General features: G+C 40.0%; 1 protein-coding gene across 5 annotated transcripts in view; it reads left to right on the forward strand.

Annotated features, from left to right (window-relative positions):
* The window catches only part of LARP4B (La ribonucleoprotein 4B), an 85,472-nt gene that overhangs the window by 24,225 nt on the left and 35,349 nt on the right, over positions 1-25,898 (forward strand). For 3 of the 5 annotated variants that reach the window (XR_009007495.1, XM_057542858.1, XM_057542859.1), the window contains exons 2-5: positions 3,173-3,307; positions 3,953-4,012; positions 20,936-21,340; positions 25,636-25,774. Coding sequence is in view for 4 of the 5 variants with exons in the window: in XM_057542858.1 (XP_057398841.1) it covers positions 3,227-3,307; positions 3,953-4,012; positions 20,936-21,340; positions 25,636-25,774 (685 nt within the window). In the remaining variant the exon portion in view is untranslated. The remainder of the gene's footprint in view (positions 1-3,172; positions 3,308-3,952; positions 4,013-20,935; positions 21,341-25,635; positions 25,775-25,898) is intronic. The other 2 variants (XM_057542860.1, XM_057542861.1) reach the window with 1 other exon arrangement.

Raw genomic sequence — 25,898 nt, forward strand, 5'->3', positions numbered from 1 at the left:
TAGAAACAGAACTAAGAGAACTATACTCTCCCAAGTAGTTAATAAGGTTAATAAAACTTTTTGAGGTGGTGCTTTGACAGATGGAATTAACCAGGTCTGCTAGCAGAGAGACCACTAAGTAGGCAGGTGGGCCCTCTGATTTCATCTCTTTGTTTTTTCATGTAAAGAGAAAATGAAATCAAATCAGGAAAATGACTCCTTTTGTTCAGTTCGTTAAAGCTTCGTGAAAGCTGCCTCTGACCACTATCAGGTTGTCACATTACTAGGTCTTATGCCAGGAAATATTTTGCTTTGACAGTAGATCTATTCCCCCCTTGCCTATTTGTCTTCACAACCTAGAGACCTACCTTTATGCCAAGAAACAACAGTTTGTATGGTTGTAAGTCTTAAAATAGTTTTGGTTTCTTGAACAAGTAATGAAAAAGTTATTTTGTTATTTATTGGAACTGTTGTCAATCATACTCATATTCATCATCATACTCTAAGTTTTATTTCAGATTCAGATATTTGATAATAAAGTTAATTTTAATGCAAATTTTAATGCTTTGTATCTCTGTACAGCTTGCTTAATGAGGTGCATATCAGTAACCCCTTCTGTTGGCAACTTTTACAGTTGTTGGACTTTTTTTTTTTCTTATTAGTTATCTATTTTATACATATTAGTGTATATATGTCAATCCTAATCTCCCAATTCATCCCACCTCCACCCCACCACCACTCCCCACTTTCCCCCCCTTGGTGTCCATACGTTTGTTCTCTACATCTGTGTCTCTACTTCTGCCTTGCACACCGGTTCATCTGTACCATTTTTCTAGATTCCACATATATATGTTAATATACGATATTTGTTTTTCTCTTTCTTCGTTCACTCTGTATGACCGTCTCTAGGTCCATCCACATCTCTACAAATGACCCAGTTTTGTTCCTTTTTATGGCTGAGTAATATTCCATTGTGTATATGTACCACATCTTCTTTATCCATTCGTCTGTCGATGGGCATTTAGGTTGCTTCCAGGACCTGGCTATTGTAAATAGTGCTGCAGTTAGCATTAGGGTGCATGTGTCTTTTTGAATTACGGGTTTTTTCTGTTGGCAACTTTTCCAGTTGTTGGACTTTTTTTAAAAAAAAAACGTGTGTCAGGTCAGTAATAAAGAGATATAGTCGTGTGATGTAAAGATTACTTGTTTATAGATAGGATGCATGGGTCAGATCAGGACCACTGTTCTGTTGTATAAGCTACTGCCATGGCTACCTTTTTAACCTTTTATTATACAACATTTCAAACATACAAAAGTAGACAGGGTCGAATCATGAACCCTCATTCTCCTCTTCCGGGAAGAACAGTTGTGAACCCCCATGTCTCTGCCCCACATCATGGTGTTTCCCCTGTAAGTATTTCAATATGCAGCTCTGAAAGGTAGGCTCACTTTTATTATTATTATTATTAAACATAACCACAATATCATCACATCTAAGAAAATACAGGAATTCTTTAATGCTGTCAAATATCCCGTCACTGTTGCTTCCCTGATTGTCTTTGGTTTCAGTTTATTTGAATCAGATAAAGCCATATAAACAAAATAAAGCCATAGTTTGGCCAATATGTGTATCTTGTCTCCTTTTGTGTTGAAGAAGCCAAGGCTACTCGTCCAGGAATTGCGAGCTTCGCTGAACCCCTTGGCATGCCTCTGTGCTTGTGTTTGCTGCAAGTTTGTAATAAGATCACGTCCTGGGTTTGTTGTTTGTTTTGCAAGACTTCTTCCTATCTGGTAATGGTGCTGTTTCTATTATAAGGTACATAATTTCTGACTGTCTGAAAAAATATAGGTAGTATATATAATAAAGGACTCGTAGTTGATTTTTTTTATCTTTTGGGTATCATATCTTGTTTTCAACCAAACTTTTTTTCCTTTGGTAATCTTAAAAATCAAGTTAACAGTGGTAAAATGCATCTACACCCCATTCTGTGACTGTCAGTCTGGGTACCAATCTATATTTTCTGGACTTTACAATTTAACACATTGCAAATGATTACAGTTTAACATATTTGTCATTCATCCTACATTGTGGAAAACATTGATCTCTGTGAAACTGATTTAATTTGTTTCAAGCATTTCCCTGTTAGTAGTTTACATTTCCAAACGTGTCTTATAGCATTTCAGTGATTTTGTGCTTTTGTGGTTGATGATATTATACATTTGACAATAGGACGAGATCACCTTTGACCATCAGACTATTTCATTATCAAGGGTTTTGAGAATTTATCATAAGCAGGTTATTAAGAATAAGGAGTGCCGTTATGGAAACTAAAAACCTCCATGATTACCTGGTGAGACAAGAACAGTTAGCTTTTAAATTTCTTTATCTGGCACTTGGATACTATGTGTTTTCAGAAGCAGCCTGAAAAATCTGGGTTAAATCAACTTCTTTATCTTGTGAAACAATGTAATTTACAGTGAAAAGAGGGAACGCCTGAAGCCACACCTGGATGTCTGAGAATCCTGGTTCTGATACTCATAATATGAAATCATGAAAACTATTATCCCTTCTGAGCCAGAGTTACTTCATAAGCCATTTGGGAAAATCAAGTGAGATACTGTATGTGAAGTTCAGTGTCCAGCTTCTGAGCTGAGTGAATGCTTTGCAGAGGCTGCTTTGCGTACTTGTGCCCTGGTTAGATTGTTTTTGGTTTCTTTGGTTCAGAATTGTGAAGGGATTCCTTTTAAATGAATTATTGTTTATTTCTCCTAACAGCTGTTTTCCTGGAACAGAATGAAATTAGTGGGGCTGGTCAAAAATCATATATATATATATAAATAAATTTGGGATTCATCAATCCCAAATTGGAGTTCTATTAATTTTGTAATTTTCTGTTTTTAAAAAATAACTTTCTGAACATGAGTGGGTTTGGATGCATTTAGTTTCTAAGTCTTAGGGTATTATCATGGTTACCAAATTAGTGTGAAGAAGAAACCTATTAAAAAACAAGTATTATTTCTTGGGTGCGTAAGGTGGAAATTATGGGCAAATTTCTTTAAACTACTTAGACTCCAGAGGGATAGACATATGTCCTGGAAAACTTGAAGATTTTAAAACTGCTTAGTAATATCATTTTAGAATTAATTACACTCTGCACCTCAAGTTACCAATTTACTGTCTGTTGTTTTACAGCATCCTACGGCTAGCATTAAACTTCTCCCAGTGGAGCCACAAAGTAAACAGCTCATGACTTCTGATCAGGACGCTAAGGTCGTGGCTGAACCTCAGGGCCAGCGAGTCCAGGAAGGCAAAGACAGCGCTCATCTGGTGAGTGGGCGTCCAAGGCCAGCATTGGCCTGGTGTACCTCTCTTCTCTTCTGATAACAGATCCTACAGTACGCTCGCTACACTAGCATATCTTATGCTGAAATATAGGTGTTATATTCTGAGTAAACTTAGGGGTTGCTTAGTAGAGGAAATTAGAAGTTTCAAAGTGATAGAGAAAACAAATGTCATTTATAGCTCTGAATACTTAAAGCTTTGGATTTAAAATCACCAAGAAAAATGCAGTGATTTGTAAATAGTTTAATAACATTGTAGTGATTGTAGTGGTATTTATTTAAAGAGTTAATTAGAATTATGTAAGTTTTAAATTTTGAGTGCATTTGTTTATTGTAAGATTTTATCATGTCAAGCAATAATATTTAAAGTTTCTAAATGATATTGGGAAAAGTAGGTTTTCTTAATTTTCCCTGTGGAAGCTACAAGGAATTTTACTTATGGTGTTCAGTCAAAATTTCAAAATATTTTAAATTTCAAGGCTCCTACATCATTTTGAATATCTCGTTGAATTTCTTTGTCATGTAAAAATTTGCTTTTCTCAGTGGGTTTTGTTTTGCTAAATTACTGTGGTTTGAAAATATGTTTCTTTACACTGTTGTGATGGTGTGTTTGGTGTTTTTGATTTTACAGATGAATGGTCCCATATCTCAAACCACTTCTCAGACAAGCTCCATCCCAGCTTTGAGTCAGGTAATTCAGTTCAGAGATTAATCACAGCTGAGGCTCACAGATATTGCCTTACAACAAATATTAATTGTAAAAAAATTAGAAAATGTCAGTGTTCCCCAAAAAGAGAGTGGGGGAAACCACCACCTGGGTACACTGTATGTCAGTACTGTATATCCTTTTCTGGCTTGTGTGTGTGTGTATGTGTATAGTTCTACAGACAACAGTGTGCCATGTGTATTAATTTAATTTCATGTATTCCTCACAGTGTTTTTAATGGTTCACTGATCATCTATTGTATGTATATGATTAACTTTACATTTTAATAGCCTGTGTTCCGTAAAGCACAAAAGTGATAGTAAGCTTTTACTAAGAAAATTGATTTCACATTTTAGCTGTGATTAATGAAAGAATAAGGAAATGGAGATCCACTGGTTTTTAAATCCTGCTTTACACCGTTTGCATTTGCGTATGTCAGGTGCATTTGGAGTCAGGCGCATTTAGCTTGGCAGTCCTCTAAGTGATCTCATAAATCCTACAAAATTTTAAAAGTAAGTCTTTTTTTAAAAGTAAAAGTAGGGGCTTCCGTGGTGGCGCAGTGGTTGAGAGTCTGCCTGCCAATGCAGGGCACACGGGTTCGAGCCCTGGTCTGGGAGGATCCCACATGCCGCGGAGCGACTAGGCCTGTGAGCCACAGTTACTGAGCCTGCGCGTCTGGAGCCTGTGCTCCGCAACAGGAGAGGCTGCCATAGTGAGAGGCCCGCACACTGCGATGAAGAGTGGCCCCCACTTGCCACAACTGGAGAAAGCCCTCGCACAGAAACGAAGACCCAATACAGCCATAAATAAATAAATTAATTAAAAATAAAATTAAAAAAAAAAAAACTTAAAAAAAATAAAATAAAATAAAAAAATAAAAAGGCAGATTCAATTCCGTGTCACCTTTATTAAAAAAAAAAAAAGTAAAAGTAAATTTTTAAAAGTAATCTTAATAAATTTATAGTCAACCTCATCTACACCCCGAAAATGTAAGCAGCTCATGTAGAAATTAAAGGTGGGGATTGGATTGTTGATCTTTTTTTTTTTTTTTTTGAAGATTTATTGATTGATTGATTGCTATGTTGGGTCTTCGTTTCTGTGCCAGGGCTTTCTCTAGTTGCGGCAAGCGGGGGCCACTCTTCATCGCGGTCTGCGGGCCTCTCACTAACGTGGCCTCTCTTGTTGCGGAGCACAGGCTCCAGACGCGCAGGCTCAGCAGTTGTGGCTCACGGGCCTAGTTGCTCCGCGGCATGTGGGATCCTCCCAGGCCAGGGCTCGAACCCGTGTCCCCTGCATTAGCAGGCAGATTCTCAACCACTGCGCCACCAGAGAAGCCCTGATCTTTTTTTTTAAAAAAAAAAATAATTAATTAATTTATTTATTTATTTTTGGCTGCATTGGGTCTTCATTGCTGCACGTGGGCTTTCTCTAGTTGTGGCGAGCGGGGGCTACTCTTCGTTGCGGTGAGTGGGCTTCTCACTGCGGTGGCTTCTCTTGTTGCGGAGCACGGGCTCCAGGCACGTGGGCTTCAGTAGTTGTGGCACGTGGGCTCAGTAGTTGTGGCTCACGGGCTCTAGAGCACAGGCTCAGTAATTGTGGTGCACGGGCTTAGTTGCTCCGCGGCATGTGAGATCTTCCCGGACCAGGGCTCAAACCCGTGTCCCCTGCATTGGCAGGCAGATTCTTAACCATTGTGCCACCAGGGAAGTCCCTGTTGATCTATTTTTAATAAGGGAGAATTTTAAAAAATGAGGGACCCCCTCCAAACTACTTTGTTTCATTATTGTTATTATGTATGTAGGATTTTTTTGCATATTGTACTTTACATTGATTTTTTAAGTGAATTTTATAATATTTTAAGTACTTCAAAATCCGAATATAAGACTTATACAGAAATCATTGATGGATTAAAATAATTGTTTTCAGATCAAATCTCCCTCTTGGTTGATTTGCGGTCCATTATAATGTTCAAACATCTTTAAAACATATTTCAGGGCATAAAACTAGATATTTGGATTCTATGGGTGGGTTTTGGTTTGGTGTTTCTTTGCTTGCTTTTTAAAATTACTTTGTGAGAAAGACCTATGTGGAAAAGAAGTGTAACACTTTAGCCAGAATTCAATATTTCATTTCTGTGGCAAAATAATTTTCAACTAGTACTGCCTACACATGCTTTGTCATTTTAAAGGGTCAAGGTACTACAATAGAATATTATATGACTAGTTTTTGGTCCAATCCTGCAACCCAGTACCCCTGGAGTCTCTTGGGCAGAACACATCTCTGACACCTGGTATTGTAAATTGTGCATATACTATTTATCAGTTTTTCAAGGTATTGCACACTTTAGGTTTTCATAGGATCATTAAATACTAGAGCTGGAAGGGACCATAAGAGACTGTCTGGGCTCACAACATGTGTGTTTTTAACACTTTAAAACAAACTTGCATTTTATAGAAAATAAAAGTCTCGTTAAAGAGTACATACATTTTTATGAAGTTGTAATCAATATATATATATTTCACCTCATGTTTTCCCTCATAGCAGATTTCATCTATATATCCCCTTGTACTTGCCCTGTAGTATTTTCTTTATGTTGATTTGCCATCACTTCTTTAGCCGTTGGGTTTTTGGGTACATTTATTTAACTTGTTTCTCTCTTTCCTGCTATTATAAATGGCATTGCTTTGAACATTTTTCTAACCAGCGTTATCATGGTGCACCTAAGTGTGTGGATGCCGTAGTTGGTTTGGTGGCTCTGAGTGCTGATCCTCAGTGGTCTGCAGTTGTATGATTGGAAGGTGAATGTGCTTAGTGGTCTAATTTAGGAACCATTCTCTTTAAGGTTTAGTGTTCCCCCCAAAGTTGGATGCAGTGTAAGTAGGAGGAAAATGGCCATAGTGATCCCAAAATAAATGTCTGGATAATTCAGGAGCAGGTTTGCATTTTTCCATTGGTAATATCAATTGTTTATTATACAGCTCCCTGCTCCCTCCCCCCATAAAATACTACCCTTATTGAGTAGTAACTATTTACAAGTTTAGCCAATCAGTGAGTGCCAGAAAGTGACCTTAGCTAAGGGAAACTGAGACCCAGAGAGGCTTAAGTAATTTCCCCAAGATTGCTCAGCTGTCCAGGATTTGAACCTAGGCAACCTGGCTTCAGAGCCAGCTCAAGAAGAGAACTTCCCCTTTGGCATCTGTTATTTCCTTTAGAAAGAGAAACAACAAGTAGAAAGTAATACCAGAGACAAAACCTAGCTCTTGTCAGCCATTTGGGAACTATTTGCATTGGCTCTAAGTGGTTGAAATTAATTTGGGATAGAGCTAGAGGATTTTAGGTGCGGAATAGCATGACTTATATTTTAAGAAGATTATTTTGACCTCATTGTATTAATAGAATGTATTGTAGTGAGCCAAGTATGGAAGCAAAGAAACCAAATTAAAAAGCTGTTAAGTAAGGTGAGAAATGATGGTGGCTTAGACTAAGAATGAATGGATTTCAGATTTACTCTGGAGGTGGATTCAATGGCACCATTTATGGATTGGATTTAGGGGTTAGGGTGAGGGAAAAGTAAATCAAGGATAGTTGAGCAACTTAATGGATGGTGGTTTCATTTATTTTGAGATGAAAGAAACTGGAGAAGGAAAGGTTTGTGGAGGGAAAATCCACCTGGTGTAAATTTAAGTGAGCAGTGAAGTGGGTCATCAGTGCCAGTTGGACCTGATTAGAGAGGTTAGGGCCTGAGATGTAAATCTGGAATAAACAAATAGATTTTTTATTGTTTTTATTATACAAAAAAGAATATTAAAGCTACTATTGTTTATGTGGATGAGGTAACTGAGTTACCTAAAATTAAAAATTACAATTAAAAAGTAACTGAGCTGCCATTTAGAATAAAATCAACTCTAATACTTTTTTTTCCTTCTGTAATTTTTTTGCCCATCTTAGAAGTTTTATGTCCTTCAAGGGCATTCTCAGTTATAACTGTTAGCTTCACTGATTCATCTTTTTCATAGTCACCTGTATTACTTCCTTATATGTATATTTGATTAAAATTTATTTAATAAATTATGTTCTGTGTTATTTTTTAAATGTTTCAAATGTGTATGCTTTGTCATGGGAGTTTTAAGACCCATTCAGGCAGGAACTATGTAATGTAGCTCGTTGATAGTTCTCTGCAAGTCATACTTTATTTAAATTGAAAAGAAATTTTGTTAACATCAACATGGCATAATTGATAATTTAGTCATTCATCCTAAAAACTTATCTTTGTGTATATCATATGTATGTCTTTCTGGTACCATGGGGATTACATATAACATCCAGAAGTTATAATTATCTAATTTAAATTGCCTACTTAGTAACCTCAGTAGCATGCAGAAACTCTTCTCTTATAAAGTTCTAACCCCCCACCCCCATTTCTGGTGTCATAAATTATATCTTATTATTATGTGCCCAATACCATAGATTTATGCTTATTTTTATTCATATGCCTTTTAAATTCTTTGGCTTTTGTTTATCTGCTAATGTCCTTTCCCAGGGAATGTCCCTCCTTTAACATTCCAGGGAATGTCAAAAATGAAGTGAATGTCCTTCATTTTTGAAGGACAGTTTTGGTGGATAAAGAATTCTCAATTTTTTTCTTTCAGCACTTTTCCTTCATCTCGCTGCCTTCTAGCCTGCAAGGTTTCTAATGATAAACTGGTTGATAATCTTATTGAGGATCTCTTGTACTTGATGAGTCATTTTTCTCTTGCTGTTTTTAAGATTCTTTCTTTGTCTTTTGACAGTTTAATCGTAATGTGTCTTGGTATAGGTCTCTTTGGGTTTATCCTACTTGAAGTTTGTGGAGATTTGTAAATTCATGGATTTCATCAAATTTGGGAAATTTTTGGCCATTATTTCTTCAAATATTCTCTCTTACCCTTCTTCTCTTCTCATCCTGGGACTCCCACAATGTGTACGTTAATTGTCGTGTCTTCAGATTTGCTGATTCTTTCTTCTGCCTGTCCAAGTCAGCTGTTGAGCCCCTCTAGTGAAATTTTCAATTCAGTTATTGTACTTCTCAGCTCCGCAATATTTGTTTGGTTCTTTTTTTACAGTTCCTGTCTCTTTGTTGATATTCTCATTTTGTTCACGTATTGTTTTCCTGATTAACTTTAGTTCCTTGTTCATGTCTTTTCCCTAGCTCTTTGAGCATATTTAAGATGATTGTTTAAAGTCTTCATCTAGTAAGTCCCATGTCTGAGCTTTCTCAGGGACAGTTGATTTTGTTCCTTTGAATGAGCTGTGTTTTCCTGTTTCTTTGTATGCCTTGTGATTTTGTTGTTGTTGAAAACTGGGCATTTGATTACATTTGTAATGTGGTAACTTTGGACATCAGATTCGCTTCTTACCCAGGGTTTGCTGTTTGTTGTCACTGTTGTTGAAGGCTATAGTAGTCTCATGGTTTTGAGACTTTTCCAAACTATTTTTGTAAAGACTATTCCTTGTCATGTGTATTCAGTGATGTCTCTGTTCCTTTTGCTTGTGTTCAACTGAATTTTGACAGAGATTTCCTGGAATGTCGTGAGTTGAAGCAGTCAGTCAGTCCAGCACTGCCCTGTCTGGTGGCCCCCTCCTGCCCCACCCCCCCCAACCCTCCCCCCAGTGAGAGGGAGTAGAGCTGCCTCTCCCAGTCTTTGTAGACTGGCTTTGTGCTGGGACAGTCCCTCACTGAGTAGCTCAACTTCCTTGGAGACTAGGGATCAGCCTGAAGTGAAAGCTGAAGGTCTTCTCAGGATGTGAGCACACATCTTGCCTGGGTGTAGCTTTCTGAATTCCCCATATACATGGCTGCTTTTGAATGTCCTAATTTCCCAGAGTTACACTCCAGCCTCTTCTAGGGGCTTCAGGTGGTTCTTGCGTGTCTCCGCATGTCATCTTCTGCCCTGGCATGTGTGGGTTTGTAGCCACCTTATACCTTTTATGAGCAGTGCCTGCCACTTTCCCCCCGCCTTTTTTTTTTTTTTTTTGGCTGCACTGTGCAGTTTGCAGGATCATAGTTCCCTGACCAGGGATCGAAACTGGGCCCCAGCAGTGAAAGCGTCGAGTCCTAACCACTGGTCTGCCAGAGAATTCCCCACTTTTCCCATGTGCGTTCTGAGTTATGTGAGATAGGAGAGGCAAGTCAGTCCTTTAGGTAGCCTCCAGCTAAGACAGAACAGATGGACACACTAATTTGCAAGTAAGGTTTACCCTGCTCCCTCTGGCTCCTGGAGGGAATCTGGGACCTGGGCTGCTGCCACCCCAGACCAAGGTCACACCACACCACAATATGTTCCTGCCATGTCGAGCACAGCCTTTTCTTGATTGTTTCTTTGCTTAGTTGCTGTAAACTGTGATTGTTTTTTAGAGTTCCTACAAAGTGTGTTCAGAAACTTCTGGTTTTTTCATGATATTTCTGTGAAGGAATGAGAGCCTGGAGCTTCCTAGTTCACCAGTTTGCTTGACCTCTCATAACCTTTTTGTTTTGCTTTTCTCAATCCTACACTTGCATAATTCATTTTTTATGTTTATTTATTTTATTGAAGTACAGTTGATTTACAATATTGTGTTAGTTTCAGATGTATAGCAAAGTGATTCAGTTATACATATGTATGTATATATCTATATTCTTTTTTCTATCCTTTTCCATTATAGTTTATTACGAGATATTACTAGAATACTAGTAATCCATCTGTATGCATCTGTTAATCCCATACTCCCAATTTATCCATCCCCACCTTTCCCCTTTGGTAACCATAAGTTTGTTTTCTATGCCTGTGAGTCTATTTCTGTTTTGTAAAATAAGTTCATTTGTATCATATTTTGGATCCCACATATAAATGATATATTTGTCTCTCTCTGACTTCTTCACTTAGTATGGTAATCTCTAGGTCCATCCATGTTGCTGCAAATGGCATTATTCCATTCTTTTTTATGGCTGAGTAGTAGTCCATTTTATATATATATATATATTATATATATATATATATATATATATATATATATGTACCACATCTTCTTATCTGTTCATCTGTCGGTAGATATTTAGGTTGATTCCATATCTTGGCTATTGTAAATAGTGCCGCTTGGGGTGTGTGTGTCTTTTCGAATTAGAGCTTTTATCTTTTCCAGTTATATGCCCAGGAGTGAGATTACTGGATCATATGGTAACTCTATTTTTAGTTTTTTGAGAAACCTCCATACTGTTTTCCACAGTGGTTGCACCAATTTACATTCCCACCAACAATGTAGGAGCATTCCCTTTTCTCCACACCCTCTCCAGCATTTATTATTCGTAGGCTTTTTGATGATGGCCATTTTGACTGGTGTGAGGTGATACCTCATTGTAGTTTTGTATGTACCTGTTGGCCATATGTATGTCTTCTTTGGAGAAATGTCTATTTAGATCTTCTGCCCATTTTTTGATTGGGCTGTTTGTTTTTTTGTTGCTGAGGTGTAGGAGCTGTTTCTGTATTTTGGAAATTAAGCCCTTGTCAGTTGCATCATTTGCAAATGTTTTCTCCCAGTCTGTAGGTTGTGTTTTTGTTTTGTTTATGGTTTCCTTTGCTGTGCAAAAACTTTTAAGTTTGATTAGGTCCCATTTGTTTGTTTTTGCTTTTATTTCTTTTTTTTTTTTAATTTTTAAAATTTATTTATTTATTTTATTTTTGGCTGCGTTGGGTCTTCGTTGCTGCATGCGGGCTTTCTCTAGTTGCGGCGAGCGGGGGATACTCTTTGTTGCAGTGCGCGGGCTTCCTCATTGCGGGGGCTGCTCTTGTTGCAGAGCACGGGCTCTAGGCACGCAGGCTTCAGTAGTTGTAGCACGCAGGCTCAGTAGTTGTGGCTCGCAGGCTCTAGAGCACAGGCTCAGTAGTTGGGGCGCACAGGCTTAGTTGCTCCGTGGCATGTGGGATCTTCCCGGACCAGGGCTCGAACTCGTGTGCCCTGCATTGGCAGGCGGATTCTTAACCACTGTGCCACCAGGGAAGCCCCCTGCTTTTATTTCTTTTGCCTTGGAAGACCAACCTAAGAAAACTGTTATGATTGATGTCAGAGAATATTTTGCTTCTGTTCTCTTCTGGGAGTTTTATGTTGTCATGTTTTACATTTAAGTCTTTAAGCCGATTTGAGTTTTTTTGTGTGTATGGTGTGAGGGAGTGTTCTACCTTCATTAATTTAGGTGTGGCTGTCCAGCTTTCCCAACACTACTTGTTGAAGAGACTGTCTTTTCTCCATTGTATATTCTTGCCTCCTTTGTTGAAGATTAATTGTCCATAGGTGTGGGTTTATTTCTGGGCTCTCTATTCTGTTACATTGATCTGTACGTCTGTTTTTGTGCCAATAGTATGCTGTTTTGATTACTGTAGCTTTGTAGTATTGTGTGAAGTCTGGAAGGGTTATGCCTACAGCTTTGTACTTTTTCCTCAGATTGCTTTGGCAATTCTGGGTTATTCATGGTTCCCCATAGATTTTAGGATTATTTGTTCTAGTTCTGTGAAAAATGTCATGGGTAATTCAATAGGGATCACATTAAATCTGTAGATTGCTTTGGTTAGTATGGCCATTTTAACTATATTAATTCTTCCAATCCAAGAGCATGGCATATCTTTCCTTTTCCTCGAATCATATTTTATTTCCTTTATCAGTGTTTTATAGTTCTCAGTGTATAAATCTTTCACCTCCTTGTTTAGGTTTATTCCTAGGTTTTTTTCTTTTTCTTTTTTTTTTTGGATGCAGTTTTAAACGGGATTACTTTTTTACTTTCTGTTTCTGATATTTCATTGTTAGTGTAAAGTAATGCAACAGATTTCTGTATATTAATCTTGTATTCTGCTACCTTGCTAAATTCATTGATCACTTCTAATAGTTTTTGTGTGGAGTCTTTAGCGTTTTCTATATAGAGTATCATGTCATCTGCATATAATGACAATTTTACCTCTTCCCTTCTGATTTGGATACTTTTTATTTTTTTTTGCCTAATTGCTATGGTGAGGACTTCCAATACTATGTTGAATAGAAGTGGTGATAGTGGGCATCCTTGGCTTGTTTGAGAATTTAATGGGAAGGCTTTCAGCTTTTCTTTCTTTTTTTTTTTTTTTAATTATTTATTTTTGGCTGCGTTGGGTCTTCATTGCTACGCGGGCTTTCTCTAGTTGTGAGCTGGGGCTACTCTTCGTTGCGATTCACGGGCTTCTCATTGCCATGGCTTCTCTTGTTGTGGAGCATGGGCTCTAGGCACATGGGCTCAGTAGTTGTGGCTCCTGGGCTCTGTAGAGCGCAGGCTCAGTAGTTGTGGCGCACAGGCTTAGTTGCTCTGCAGCACGTGGGATCTTCCCAGCCCAGGGCTCAAACCCATGTCCCCTGCATTGGCAGGTGGATTCCTAACCACTGTGCCACAGGGAAGTCCCACTTTCAGCTTTTCATCGTTTAGTGTTATGTTGGCTATGGGTTTGTCATAAGTGGCTTTTGTTATATTGAGATATGTTCCTTCTGTACCCACTTTGGGAAGAGTTTTTATCACAAGTGGATGTTGAATTTTATCAAATGCTTTTCCTGCATCTATTGAGATGATCATGTGGTTTTTGTCTTTTGTTGATGTGGTGTATCACATTGATTGATTTGTATATGTTGAACCATCCATGTGACCTTGGAATGAATTCAACTTGATCATGGTGTGTAATCCTTTTTATGTGCTGTTGGATTTGGTTTGCTAATATCTTGTTGAGGATTTTTGCATCTTTATTTATCAAAGATGTTGGCCTGTAATTTTCTTTTTTGGTATGGTTGTTGTTTGGTTTTATTATCAGGGTGATGGTGGCTTCATAAAATGACTTTGGGAGTGTTTCTTTCTTTTCAGTCTTTTGGAAGAGTTTGAGAAGTATAGGTATAAGTTCTTCTTTGTATGTTTGGTAGAATTCCCCAGAGAAGCCATCCAGTCCTGGACTTTTGTTTGCAGGGAATTTTTTTTTTTTTTTTTTTTTACAGATTCTATTTCACATCTAGTGATTGGTCTGTTCAAATTATGTTTCTTCTTGATTCAGTTTTGGTGGGCTGTATGTTTCTAGAAACTTGTCCATTTCTTCTGAGTTGTCCATTTTGTTGGCGTATAACTGTTCATAATATTTTCTTATGGTATTTTGTTAAAATACCATAAAAATCTGTGGTGTTGCTTGTTGTTTCTCCTCTTTCATTTCTTATTTTGTTTATTTGGATCCCTTCTCTTTTCTTCTTGGTGAGCTTGGCCAGAGGTTTGTTGCTTTTGTTTATCCTTTCAAAAAACCAGCTCTTGGTTTTATTGATTTTTTTTTTTTTTCCCTTACTCTCTTTATTTCCTCCCTCCTGCCAGCATTAGGTTCTGTTTGTTCTTTTTCTAATTCTTTAGGTGGTAGGTTAGGTTGTTTATTTGAGATTTTTCTTGTTTTTTTTTTTTTTTTTGAGGAAGACCTGTATCGCTATGAACTTCCCTCTTAGAACTGCTTTTTCTGCATCGCATAGATTTTGTATGGTTGTGTTTTCATTGTCATTTGTCTCGAGGTATTTTTTTAATTTTCTCTTTGATTTCATTGTTGACCCATTGGTTGCTTAGTAGCATGTTGTTTAGTCTCCCTGTAATCGGTTTTTTCTTGTTTCTCTTTCTGTGGTTAATTTCTAGTTTCATGCCGTTGTGATCAGCAAAGATGCTTGAAGTAACTTCTATACTGTTAAATTTGTTGAGGTTTGTTTTGTACCCTAGAGAATGTTCTATGCACACTTAAAAAGAATGTGTATTCTGGGGTTTTTTTGGATGCTATGTCCTGGAAATATCAATTAAATCTAACTATTCTGATGTGTCACTCAGAATCTTCATTGCCTTATTTATTTTCTATCTGGAATATCTATCCATTGATGTCAGTGGATTGTTAAAGTCTACTATTATTATATTCCCATTGAATTTTCCCTTTATGTCTGTTGTATTTTTATGTATTTATGTGCTTCTATATTGGGTGCATATATGTTAACAAGTATGATATCCACTCCTTCTGTTGATGGTTTTATCATTATATAGTGTCCCGCTTTGTCTTTCTTTATGGCTTTTGTTTTAAAGTCTATTTTGTCTGATATGAGTATTGCTACCCCCACTTTCTTTTCATTTCCATTTGCATGAAATGTCTTTTTCTGTCTCCTCACTTCCAGTGCATATGTGACTTTTGCCCTAAAGTGGTCTCCTGTAGGCAGCATATTGTAGGTCCTTATTTTATTATTCGATCTGCCACTCTTTCTTTTGATTGAAACATTTAGTCCATTGACATTTAAAGTAATTATTGATTAGTATGTATTTATTGCCATTTTAAATCTTGTTTTCCAGTTAATATTGTATTTCTTCTTTTTCCTTTTGTGGTTTGTTGGTTTTCTTTTGTATTATGCTCGAGTTGCTTTCTTTTTGTTTTTGTGAATCTGTTGTATGTTTCTGATTTGTGGTTACCCTGGTTTTCAAGTATGTTAACCCATAACTATATCTACTTGCTTTAGACTGGTAGTCATATAAGCTCAAACACATTCTAAAAGATATGCATTTTCTTACTCCTCTTCCCCACATTTTCTCATAACCTTTTATGTGAGAACTTTTTCTAGGTTGTCTTTGATTTAAATTGTCTTTTTAATAACATTGAACTACTGATAAATTCTTATTGCATGTAATAAGAATTCTTATACAAATATAAAACTTGATTGCTCAAACCTATAAAATGAAGATTAATGACATTCATTTAGTCTGGCAGGTGATGTTTTGCTGAAACTAAAAGCTCCTTCACCAAGTACTTGTGGTACTAGTTACTCAGAATTTCTTTGAGTTTACCACAACCTAAACTGCAGAATTTCGAGTGAATAACTTCTTACTGCTTTTGTTGATCTGTTTCTGTGGTGCACCTTGGTGTCACCTGGCCTTCACTGGGCTTGAATGAATTTATGATGTTTTAGATCCAGTTCTTTTCTCAGTAAATTAGGTTAATATAAGTGTTGTCACATAGCACCACTGCACTCTTAAAGTTACATGCAAACATGGACATATCTTTAAAATTTTGTGTTTGCATCTTTTAATTCTTTTAGAGTGCCTGTAGATTCCCCCACTTTGAGTTGATGGTGCAGACACTGACTTGCTATTAGGATGCTTTCCCAGAGGCATGAAGAGTGGGCAGCGTGTGGGGATAGGAGAAAGTCGTTTTGCAAAATTGAGAGGGGTGGCCTTATAAAGGATGGTGAGATTTGGAAATTGGGGGGAGGAGACCTGATAAACGGTTTGAGCAAAGATAGGATATGCCAGGGTTATTCAGTTGGGGTTATTTATTTATTTATTTATTTATTTATTTATTTATATTTTATTTTTTGGCTGTGCTGCGAGGCTTGCCAAACTAACATATCTTAGTTCCCCAACCAGTGATTGAACCCAGGCCCTCAGCAGTGAAAGCACCGAGTCCTAACCACTGGACCACCAGGGAGTTCCCAGTTGGGTTTTTTTTAGATGAAATAGAGGAGCTGAGGAGGATGGCATCTTAGAATGAGAGGCAATTATAGAGGTGGGCTGGGGTCAGATTATGAGGAGTTTGAAGTGATGTTGGGGTTTAAGTCTAAGTATTTTACTTAATAGCATCACAATGACTCTTTAAAGTAGGTATTGGTATTGGCCTCATTTTACAAGTGAGAAGACTGAGAAAAAGAGACCTAATAATTTGCCAAAGCTTACACACATGGTAAAAGCTAACTGACACACACCTAGGCAGATAAGCTTATGAATTTGCCCCGTAACTCCTGCTCCATTTAACTCCATATCACAGATGTGAAGGGTTTGTGTCATCCTGGGTGAAGAATCCTTTTTTGTAGGGATATTTAACTCTATAGTGACAGAGACAGCCCTCCTTATCGGTAGAATGGGGTTAATACATCTACCCCAGGTTGTTGGGAGTGTGAATTCAAATAAATGTGTGACAAAATGAAAATATTTGTATACTTAGATTCTTGTAGCACATAAGTGCTACCATTATCATCATCATCATCATCACCATCATCTGCTGTGGTTTCAGTACTTGAGTTTATGTACATTTAGAAGTGTCCCTGTTATCTTCATGTTTAAGTAGAACTCCTAAACTTTTTTCATCAAAGATATCAGCATTTTATAAAATGTTAGTAGTACACCAGCCATAACTTATAGATTAAAGTAGAAAAATCTCCTCGCAGAGGAGTTAACAGAATTATTTTGTTTTCAGAATAACATATCTGAATCATAATAAGAAAAAGAATCTCTTATACTGAGAACAAAGCTTACAGATGTTGAAGAAGGTTCGGACCCATTGTATGTGTCAGCGGTCCTGGACCACAGGGTGCGGGGTGGCGGTGATCCTACTGCTCGAAGAAGGGCTTCGTTTGGGAGCTTTCAAGGGGATTCCTGTATTGGACTGGCAGGTGTAGATTTTCTTTCTTTCTCTTTTTCTCTTGCTCTTTCTGTTTTCTTAACTAGAACTTTCAGACATTTGCAGAAGTAGAGTAATAAAATGAACCTCAGTGTGCCCATTCTGACTTGAACAGTTCCCACCCTCACATTTTGCTTTTATTTTGTTTTTTCCTCCCCTCTGCACACACAGTTTTAAAAAGTGTTATGTCTGTATGTATTTACTTCTTTATTTTCAGGCCAGGTGTGATTTAACAGCGTGCCATTTGCCATAAACATTTCAACATGCATCTCTAACAGGCACCATTCCAGTTTCATGCCTAGCACAATCATTCCCAAACACTCACAGACTTTATTTCTCAAAGGCAGAAAATTAGATTCAACTATAAGTACCTAAGAATTTTAAAAAACAAATTTTTACACTTGTTTCCCTTTGGGGAATATACACGTTAACTCCTTTGGTTGCCACCATTCCATGAAATATAATTCAGAGAATGCTGAAACACTGTAGAAAAAGCAAAAGTCTGAAACTCCTTCTTCTGTCTGGGATAATAATTTTAGTTATTTTTTTATTGAGTTTATGAGAATAAGAAAAATAATACAAAAATCTTTTTGTTGTGTTCTCAGTCTTTGGATTCCGTGTGCTGTTTGGGTTTTAATGTGGAATAGAATGGCTGTTGGACAGGGTCTGTTGTGATTAGGATTTTGGACTTGAGTGGCGGGGACATGTGACTGCTGTGCGAGGGTTATTTTTGGGATCTGGGTGTCGGCGTCTCATCAGAAACTATAGAAAGTTAGTGGGAGATGCACTTGCGGAGGCTCAGAAAGCGACAAGCATTGTTATGTGAGCTTTTGAACTTTCGAACATGGGTTGTTGCTTCAGTAAAGAATTAAGTAGTGACAATGACAGTGAAAAAACTGGCCTGTTAGAAAAATCTGTGGAGGAGAAGGAACCGGAGAACAAGATAAGTAAAACTTTATCTTCATTATTCGGTACTTTTGGAGGTGAGGAACTTCACAGCGTGGGACGCAGGGCCGGTGTGTGGGCCGGGGTTTTTGTGAGGCCGGTGCACAGACAGGGTACAACACCAGGGCGGCCACTTAACTTGGTCTTCTCTCCCATGTCTGGGTTCTTAACTGGGTCTGAAAGCGTGGATGAGGCTGACGAGAACCCCGACGTCACTGCTGTCGGGTGGGGTGGTGACGGTGCCTGCGCCCCTCTGAGCGGGGGCCTCCCTGAGGGCGAGGGACCCCGCTCACGTGCCCCGGCGCCCTCCGACCGGGGCCTTGGCAGTCACGCTCCCTGCTGTCGCCCAGCCACCTGGGAAAGCTCTGCAGTAGAGAATGAGGTAGCGGTAACTGTTCAGCTTGGCAGCGCTGCTAACTCTGCAGGTCTGAATCGTGGGGAGAGGGAGGGTGGAGATCCTATTTGTGGTGACCACAAACGATGTAGGAATTCAGGAGAGAGCGGGTTTTACAGTATTTGTGTTATTGACCCTAACGGCCCGGACGTTGGAGATGAGCTGTGTGCTCATGTGCGTGGAACAGCTGAGGCTCCAGAGAGTCGTCCAGCTGTCACCTCCAAGGGGTTCTGCGGAGGGGCCTGGCCACCAGACAATGCTGCCCAAGGGCCAGGGGAGTCAGAGGCACCGCGGGCAGAGCCATCCCCACAGGGCAGGCCACTCCCAGGGGAAAGGAAGGAAGCTTTTAACGAGAAAACTGAACCTATTTCTGAACTTTTGAGTGATGGTGACCCACCCTGTAAAGTAAACATTGGTGACCTGCAGGCAAAGACTTCCACCAGGTTTCCAGAAGATTACACAGAAAGGAGTGCATTACATAATGTTGGCACACTTCCCACATTAAATATCAGCACAGACATTGACTCGCTACTGTGTGTGTGCACTGTCCCAGAAGGGAGAGAGCGCTGCAGTTCAGGACCGGGAGGTCAGGTGGCTGATTCGCATGTTAATTTAATTAATGGCACTTCAAAAGTTGAAAGAAACGGTGATTCTGGTGCTATAACAGCTACTGTAGATCAGAGTTTAAACTCTGAAAAGGAAGGAGAAAATAACTCTATAAAACCACTAAAAGACAATGATTGTTCCAGTGTAGATGTTAGCAGATCAGACAGTCTCCTTTCCATAAGTCTAGATAGAATCAATTTAAGTTCAGAAAGATATATCACTTCACTGAGCTTTGGAAATGAGTGTCTTCCTATTCATGCAAATTTCCAAGAATCAGCCCCTAACAGTTGTGGTGATCTGGGCACTGAGCTCCTCCTGGGGCCAGTGATGCTTGAGGAGCAGCACCAGGGTGACTGCAGCTTGGAAGTGGGAAGCAGCCAGCTTGCAAACAAAGCAGAATTGTCTTTGCAGTCTCAAAATAGTTCATCTTATCAACATGAGGATGAAATTAGCATTTTTGAAGATGAGGGTTGTGGTTCGAGGGCTTTTGAATGGAGAGCTGCCTGTCAGGTACATCTGAGTGCAGACATTAGGGCCAGCAAGGCCCAGATCGGTGATGTAACGTGTGCAGTGCAGGCAGCAGACGTGGAGGGAGTGTTCCGAAACTCACAGGAAGTGCCCCGAGACGGCGCGTCTCTCTATGGCTACAGGTGGCTCAAGAGTGACTTCATTTCCTCTGCGTGTATTTTCACCTGCGCTGAAGAGGAAAGTGAAACAGAGGATGAAACGTGTGTGAAGAGCTCAGAGAGTCACCCTCACAGACTAGAAAGTGCTGAACGAGAATCACTGAGAGCCAGTCACAGAGAAACCAGTAAAATTGACATAGGAAGTGTCCAGTCAGACCCTAAAACAGCCTTTGACTGGGAAACAAATGCACAAAAATGCAAGGCGGTGCGCAGTCAGGATGTGCTGGCTTGTGTTAGTTCTAGTGTAGCAAAAAACCCTGACTTTGTTACACATCAAGTAGAAAAAAATGATGAAACTTGTAGAGTGAATGACGACAGATATGAAGATCTTAGCCTTGTGCCAGCTTTAAACCAGAGTTCGAGTCCAGGTGCGTGGGAGTCAGAAGTAGTGCAGATGAACTCTGTGGACAATGGTGGGAGCCCACGACTGAAGCAGGTTTTCTCCGAATTAGCTGAAGAAGTTTCTGATGCCTCCGGTGGACGTGCATTGGGGGTGGGAAAACCAGAGCTGCTTGGTGGAGAAGAGGAGGAGACGCTTTGTCTGAAGGAAGGCGGCAGTGGTCCCGGCATCATCAGCTGTGTGGGTCTGCGCGGGACAAGTAGACATGCACGCCGTTTCAGACGAAGGGGTGCCAGGCCCACTGTGCAGGGACCTGGGTTACATGGGGAAGTGGGTTTGGTGGGAAGTTCAAAGGTGATCTTTGGAAGAATGGAGTTAGGGGGCGCTCGTGCGGGGTGCTCCTGCTTGGCTGGTGTTGACCCTGCCGAAGTGGGCGGATACTCAGCTGCTCCTCTCGATGGTCCGCAGGTGATTCCCGTCATCCCAGGTGACAGCAAGGAAGTAGCAGTACCAGGTTGCAAGGACACTGTTCTACCACTCATATCTGAAAAGCCCTCAAAGGGGGATTTGCAGAGCTTCCCAGAGGAACTGTACTCCCAGTTTTTGAATGAACTTTCCTGTTACCCGATGGCAGAGTTGGCAAGACAGATGTTTTCTGAAGGGCTGGCAGATGGTTGTGGATATCAAGTGGGCTGCCCGTGGACTAATACAGCTGCGAAAGACACATTAGAAGAGCAGATATTTAGTGAGGACCTGCACAGTAAGCCACAGGACCTAGAGATCTCTTTGTTTTGGATGGAAAAGCCCCCTTATCAGCTACCAGTGGCAGAAGATGGTGTTATTTGGGGATGGCAAGAGAGAGGTGGACAGTTAGTAAGTATGCTGTACCAGTTCTTATTATTGTGCAGTGATGTGCTAATATTTCATTTTGATTGCTTTTAACTCAGATTAACAAAGATTTATTCTAAACAATTGGCAGTCGTTTGAATGTTATTGTAAAGCTATAAGTTAGTATAACATCAATTTAACCATTTCCAAACTGAAGAACATGAATTTGGTTCACTGGTTAATATATTTAAGCCAGAATCTACGTGTCAACTCTCGTTAGCACTAACCCCTGCATGCTGGTCATCAGATGCATGTGTCCCCAGAGGCTGCTCCCCTCAGTCTTCATCCATCCTGTCCTCACCACCGGCCCCTTGTTGGAGCGGAACAAACTTTTGGCCCATTGGGTGTTTCAAGTCACTTCTAAGAAGTTTACAGTTGCAGAATATAGCGGCATTAAAATCTGTGCTTTCCACTGTTTTTGTATGGTAACCATCTAAGGGAGGTAGAACTTGATGCTTTTAACTGGCTCCAAAATCTTGGTTCTGTCTTCTTTTAGTCAGAAGCACCGTAGAGCTTTTTGGACCTCAGTGCTCAGGTCCTACTGGTTTGGAAGAACCTTCGCAAATGATCCTGCAACGGGCAGCTAGTTTGAGCATCTTCCTAGAATTTCTGTAATAAATGAAACATTCAACAAACAGGAAGTTAGTCTTGCTCTTAAAGCTGTCCTTTGGACCTGCATACTTGTAATAGCAAAATCTCATTCATTCAATCAGTAGTTTATTTTTAGTGATTTTTGTTGCATTAGGCAAGAAAAATGGTAATAGTAAGGAGATAGATGTGGCTCCAGTGTTACGCCTATTATATGGAAATAAACAAGTAGAAATTAAATCCTGTAATTTATCCATTAACCTCCTTTCTTTCCTTTCCATGCCCACATTTGGGAGTTTTACCAGAAACAGTTACATTCAAGTTAATCAGTTTTGTTCCTTAAGTAGTTATGGAGGCAAAACACTACCTAATCATTTCCATCAGTGGATGTGGTTGACACCTGGCTGTGGGAGTCCGCGCCTGTACCTCAAGTAGAGTGCACATGGGTCCTGCTCTTTCACACGTGGGTGAGGTACGTGTGCACTGTTCTGAATTAGCTTTTCAATTGTGAGATGTGCCCAACAGTATTCTGATTTGACAGACTACATTTAATGAGAGTGCTCTTTTTTCAGAACTCCAGTTCTCAAAGTGCTTGTACAGACATCTTTTTAAACTAGTCTTAAATTAAGTAGCCACTGTTATTCCATTTTACAAATAAAAAGCCAGAGTTAACAGATGTCATGACTGTAAAGCCTTACTAAACTTAGTGGCAAATCCAGGAATAGTCCATGCTAACTTAAAATAGAAAATGAGTGCTTCTTTTCCTCCATTATCTCACCTATTTTATGTTCTCCATGTGCCTTTCCCTTCCTCTGGTGTTAGTTACTCTAGTTCCTACTCAGTAACTTGTCAGTGGGACCATTCTGTTTCCTGGCCAGAAAATGTAAGTTTATGAGTTGGTAGGTTATTTATTTTTGTTAATGGAGCGTAGCATTTAGAGGGTTAGAAAGTTTCTTTGGAGTGTCAAGAATTTGGGGATACTGTACTCTTCAAAGAGTAACATTGGTCATTTGTATAGAATGGCTTCAGCATGTGGCCATTAAGGTCAGCTCACTGCTGGTTCTAATAACCATTGCTTAGCCGTGATTTTTCAGTGGAAAAATAAGACTTAGAAAGCTGTGCAGATGAAACTTGAGTTGTTGATAATCAGTTGGAGGTCCCTAAGACTGCAAGAGAGTAGCTACATTTTTAAAGAGATATTTTTAGTACAAGTTGTTTCTCATGTGAGTTACATGAAGTTAATGAACTCTTGATAAATGTTTTGTTTTTCCTGATATTAGAACACAGTTTTCTAATTACCATAATTTTTGTTGGTGAGTTACTTAACCTTTCTCTGCCTTGGTTTTCTTCCTTGTGAAATGGGGTGTGATGACCACTGCCTCCTAGGGTGTTAGGATTAAACGCAGGTACGTGCGTGGTGTGCGCCTGTCACCCAGCAGGCCCTCGTGCTAGCTGTCATGTCGTTCCCCCTTAATCATGTCTCTGTTCTTGCATCCCGTGTCACACCTCAGAGTACCTCTTGAATACTGGTTAACTGCTCAAAACTGGTAAGTCCCTGATACTTGATTTACTGCTTTAGAAGTAGTAAATTGTGTACAGATAGGGTTCCATTCAGCTGTGGCATAAAACCTTGCACAAGTTGTCAAATAGTGGAAAGTAGAATTTTCTGTTATTACGTTATTAAACATTCATTCCTTCTGCATGTTTCTCAGGCAGCTCCATGCTGAGCTCAGGACTGCCAGGTGTCAGCCGTGAAGTGTGCCCAGGGTGGACGTCCAGGAACCCTTGGGCCGCAGAGAGGACAGGACATGTCCTTGCGGTGCGAGCAGAGGGGGAGGAGCACACGGCCCTGGGATGCTGCTTGCAGGCAGGGCGCTCCCAGGACCATGTGTGTGTGTGTCTCTGTGTGTGTGTGTGTGTTAGCTAAAAAATGTGTGTTGGTGATGCAGTGTAGCCAACTGCAGATGGTGCTAAAAGTGGAAAAGACCAGTGTGGGTTGGTGTTAGGAATTTAGAGAATGTATAGCATGTCCACGAGGTCAGGGGAGTATGTTCCGTGGGTGGGAAACTTGATGTGTGTTATGTGGTAGAACAAGACTGGGTCTAACCAGAAAAGGTGATTTACGCGAGTATTAGAATAGGAAAGAAAATAAAGATGTGAGTTAAAAAAGAGAGAACAGATTGAAAAGGTGTAACTGCTGAGAAGGGCAGTGGTGTCTGTGAGGTGCAGAGCATCTTCTGCGTTGCTGTGCTCAAGGCAGCTGTCGTTTCTGCCTGTTCCCCATGATACTCTGATCGCCTCGTGCTGTACCGGGCACTTAGTGAGAATTTCAGAAGTATTTGTTGGAGAGATGGGTGGATGTGCAGAAGCAGAGACCAGAAATGAGCTGGAAGTTTAGATGTCATTTAAGAAGGGAGCCTGAAGAGTAAGTGCTTCTTGAGAATGATATTCTTGAAGGAGAAGGGGGACCCTATTCTTTGCCCTATCCAGTATTTTACTTAAAAGGACTCCAGATAGGCCCTCACTTAGGCGCCTGGTTTTGTGGGCATGAAGTTTATTGCCCGCGCCTCCTAGGTATGAACAGGGTATATTTTGTAGTTTTAATCCACATCAGTCTCTACACTCAATTTCAGAAATCATTTCGTTTTTCACTACAAACTTTAATCGCCCCAACTAGGGTGATTTGTTCTTTTTTAGGATTGTTAACCCACATGTTTCCTTCTTGGCTCATCATGGTGCCCCTGACCTTGGAGACGGCATCTCTGGGGTCATGCAGTGAGGCTGCTCCCAGTTTGGAGCTCCTGCCTGGCACTACCTGGGGGCTTCTGGGACCTGGAACCTTGTCCCTCCCTTTGGAAGCTCTGGCCCCTGCACAGTGGTGTTAAGGCTTATGGTGCCTGGGAAAAGGCAGATCGTTTGGCTAGGTTTTGCTCAAGAATCATGGCAGTAGAACTGGAGTTAGTTTGGGGGGGCAGCTGTCCCCAGGACGTCAACTTTCTTTTAGATTTTGGGAGCCACTCAAGGTTTGTAAGCAGGAGAGGAAAAATCCAGGGGTGGTTGTGGGTTTAGTAGAGTGTGCCAGGGAAGACCTCAGCAATCCGCAAGGGGTGTGAAGGCGTGAGCCAGCCGTGCGGATGTCTGGGAGTGTTCTGGTCAAATGGAGCCGGGCAAGCAGAAGGGCCCGGTGTGTCCAGAACAGCGAGGAGGCCGAGTAACTGGAAATGAGCACAAAGAGTGGCCGCACCAGGCACCTCTCCGACAGACTTTCATTTTCTGCAGCCTTTACTTCTGTGAGTGTTCAAGCTTTATTTTAACATTTTATCCATCGATATTCAGATTTCTAAATCTGTGAATTGTGTTGGGAATCTGGAACAGAGATGATAATTGGATCACCAGTTATTTATCAGTTACACAGTTGATCAGATATCTCCATGAAGGCAGGGGCTCTTTCATTCCTGTTTCTAGAGAGCCTTCTACTTAGTAAGAACTTAAAATCTGCTGGTGAGTTGAGTTCTGAGTACATCAACTTTTATTACTTTTGCACTTGATTTCATCCTAAACATACGTGTAAATAGGTTCAGCCTTTTTCGCATAAATTCTCTAAGGTGGATGTGTTTTAACTCTGAATTAGTAAGTAAAATTGCATTTGATTGAAATTTGGATACAAATGAATATATCACATTTTTTCTTAGGTACCAACGGCCAAGGTTTCAGAGCTAAACCCTAATGCAAAAGTATGGGGGACTCCTGTGTTACACTTGGAAGCAAGTAGTGCAGCGGATGGCAGTGTGAGCGCAGCCTGGGAGGCGACGCCCGACCGTGGCCAGGAGGGTGAGTGGGTGGGGGCGAGGGGCATCTTTCCTCTTGGCCTCGGCTTTGTTTCCTTGTAGTTCATCTTTGGGAAAGTGTTTAAGATCTGTGTCATGGTTAGTGACAGTATTTAAGAGCAACGAGG

This window comes from Balaenoptera acutorostrata, chromosome 3 (genome assembly GCF_949987535.1).
Source record: "Balaenoptera acutorostrata chromosome 3, mBalAcu1.1, whole genome shotgun sequence".
NCBI classification, from domain to species: Eukaryota; Metazoa; Chordata; class Mammalia; order Artiodactyla; family Balaenopteridae; genus Balaenoptera; species Balaenoptera acutorostrata.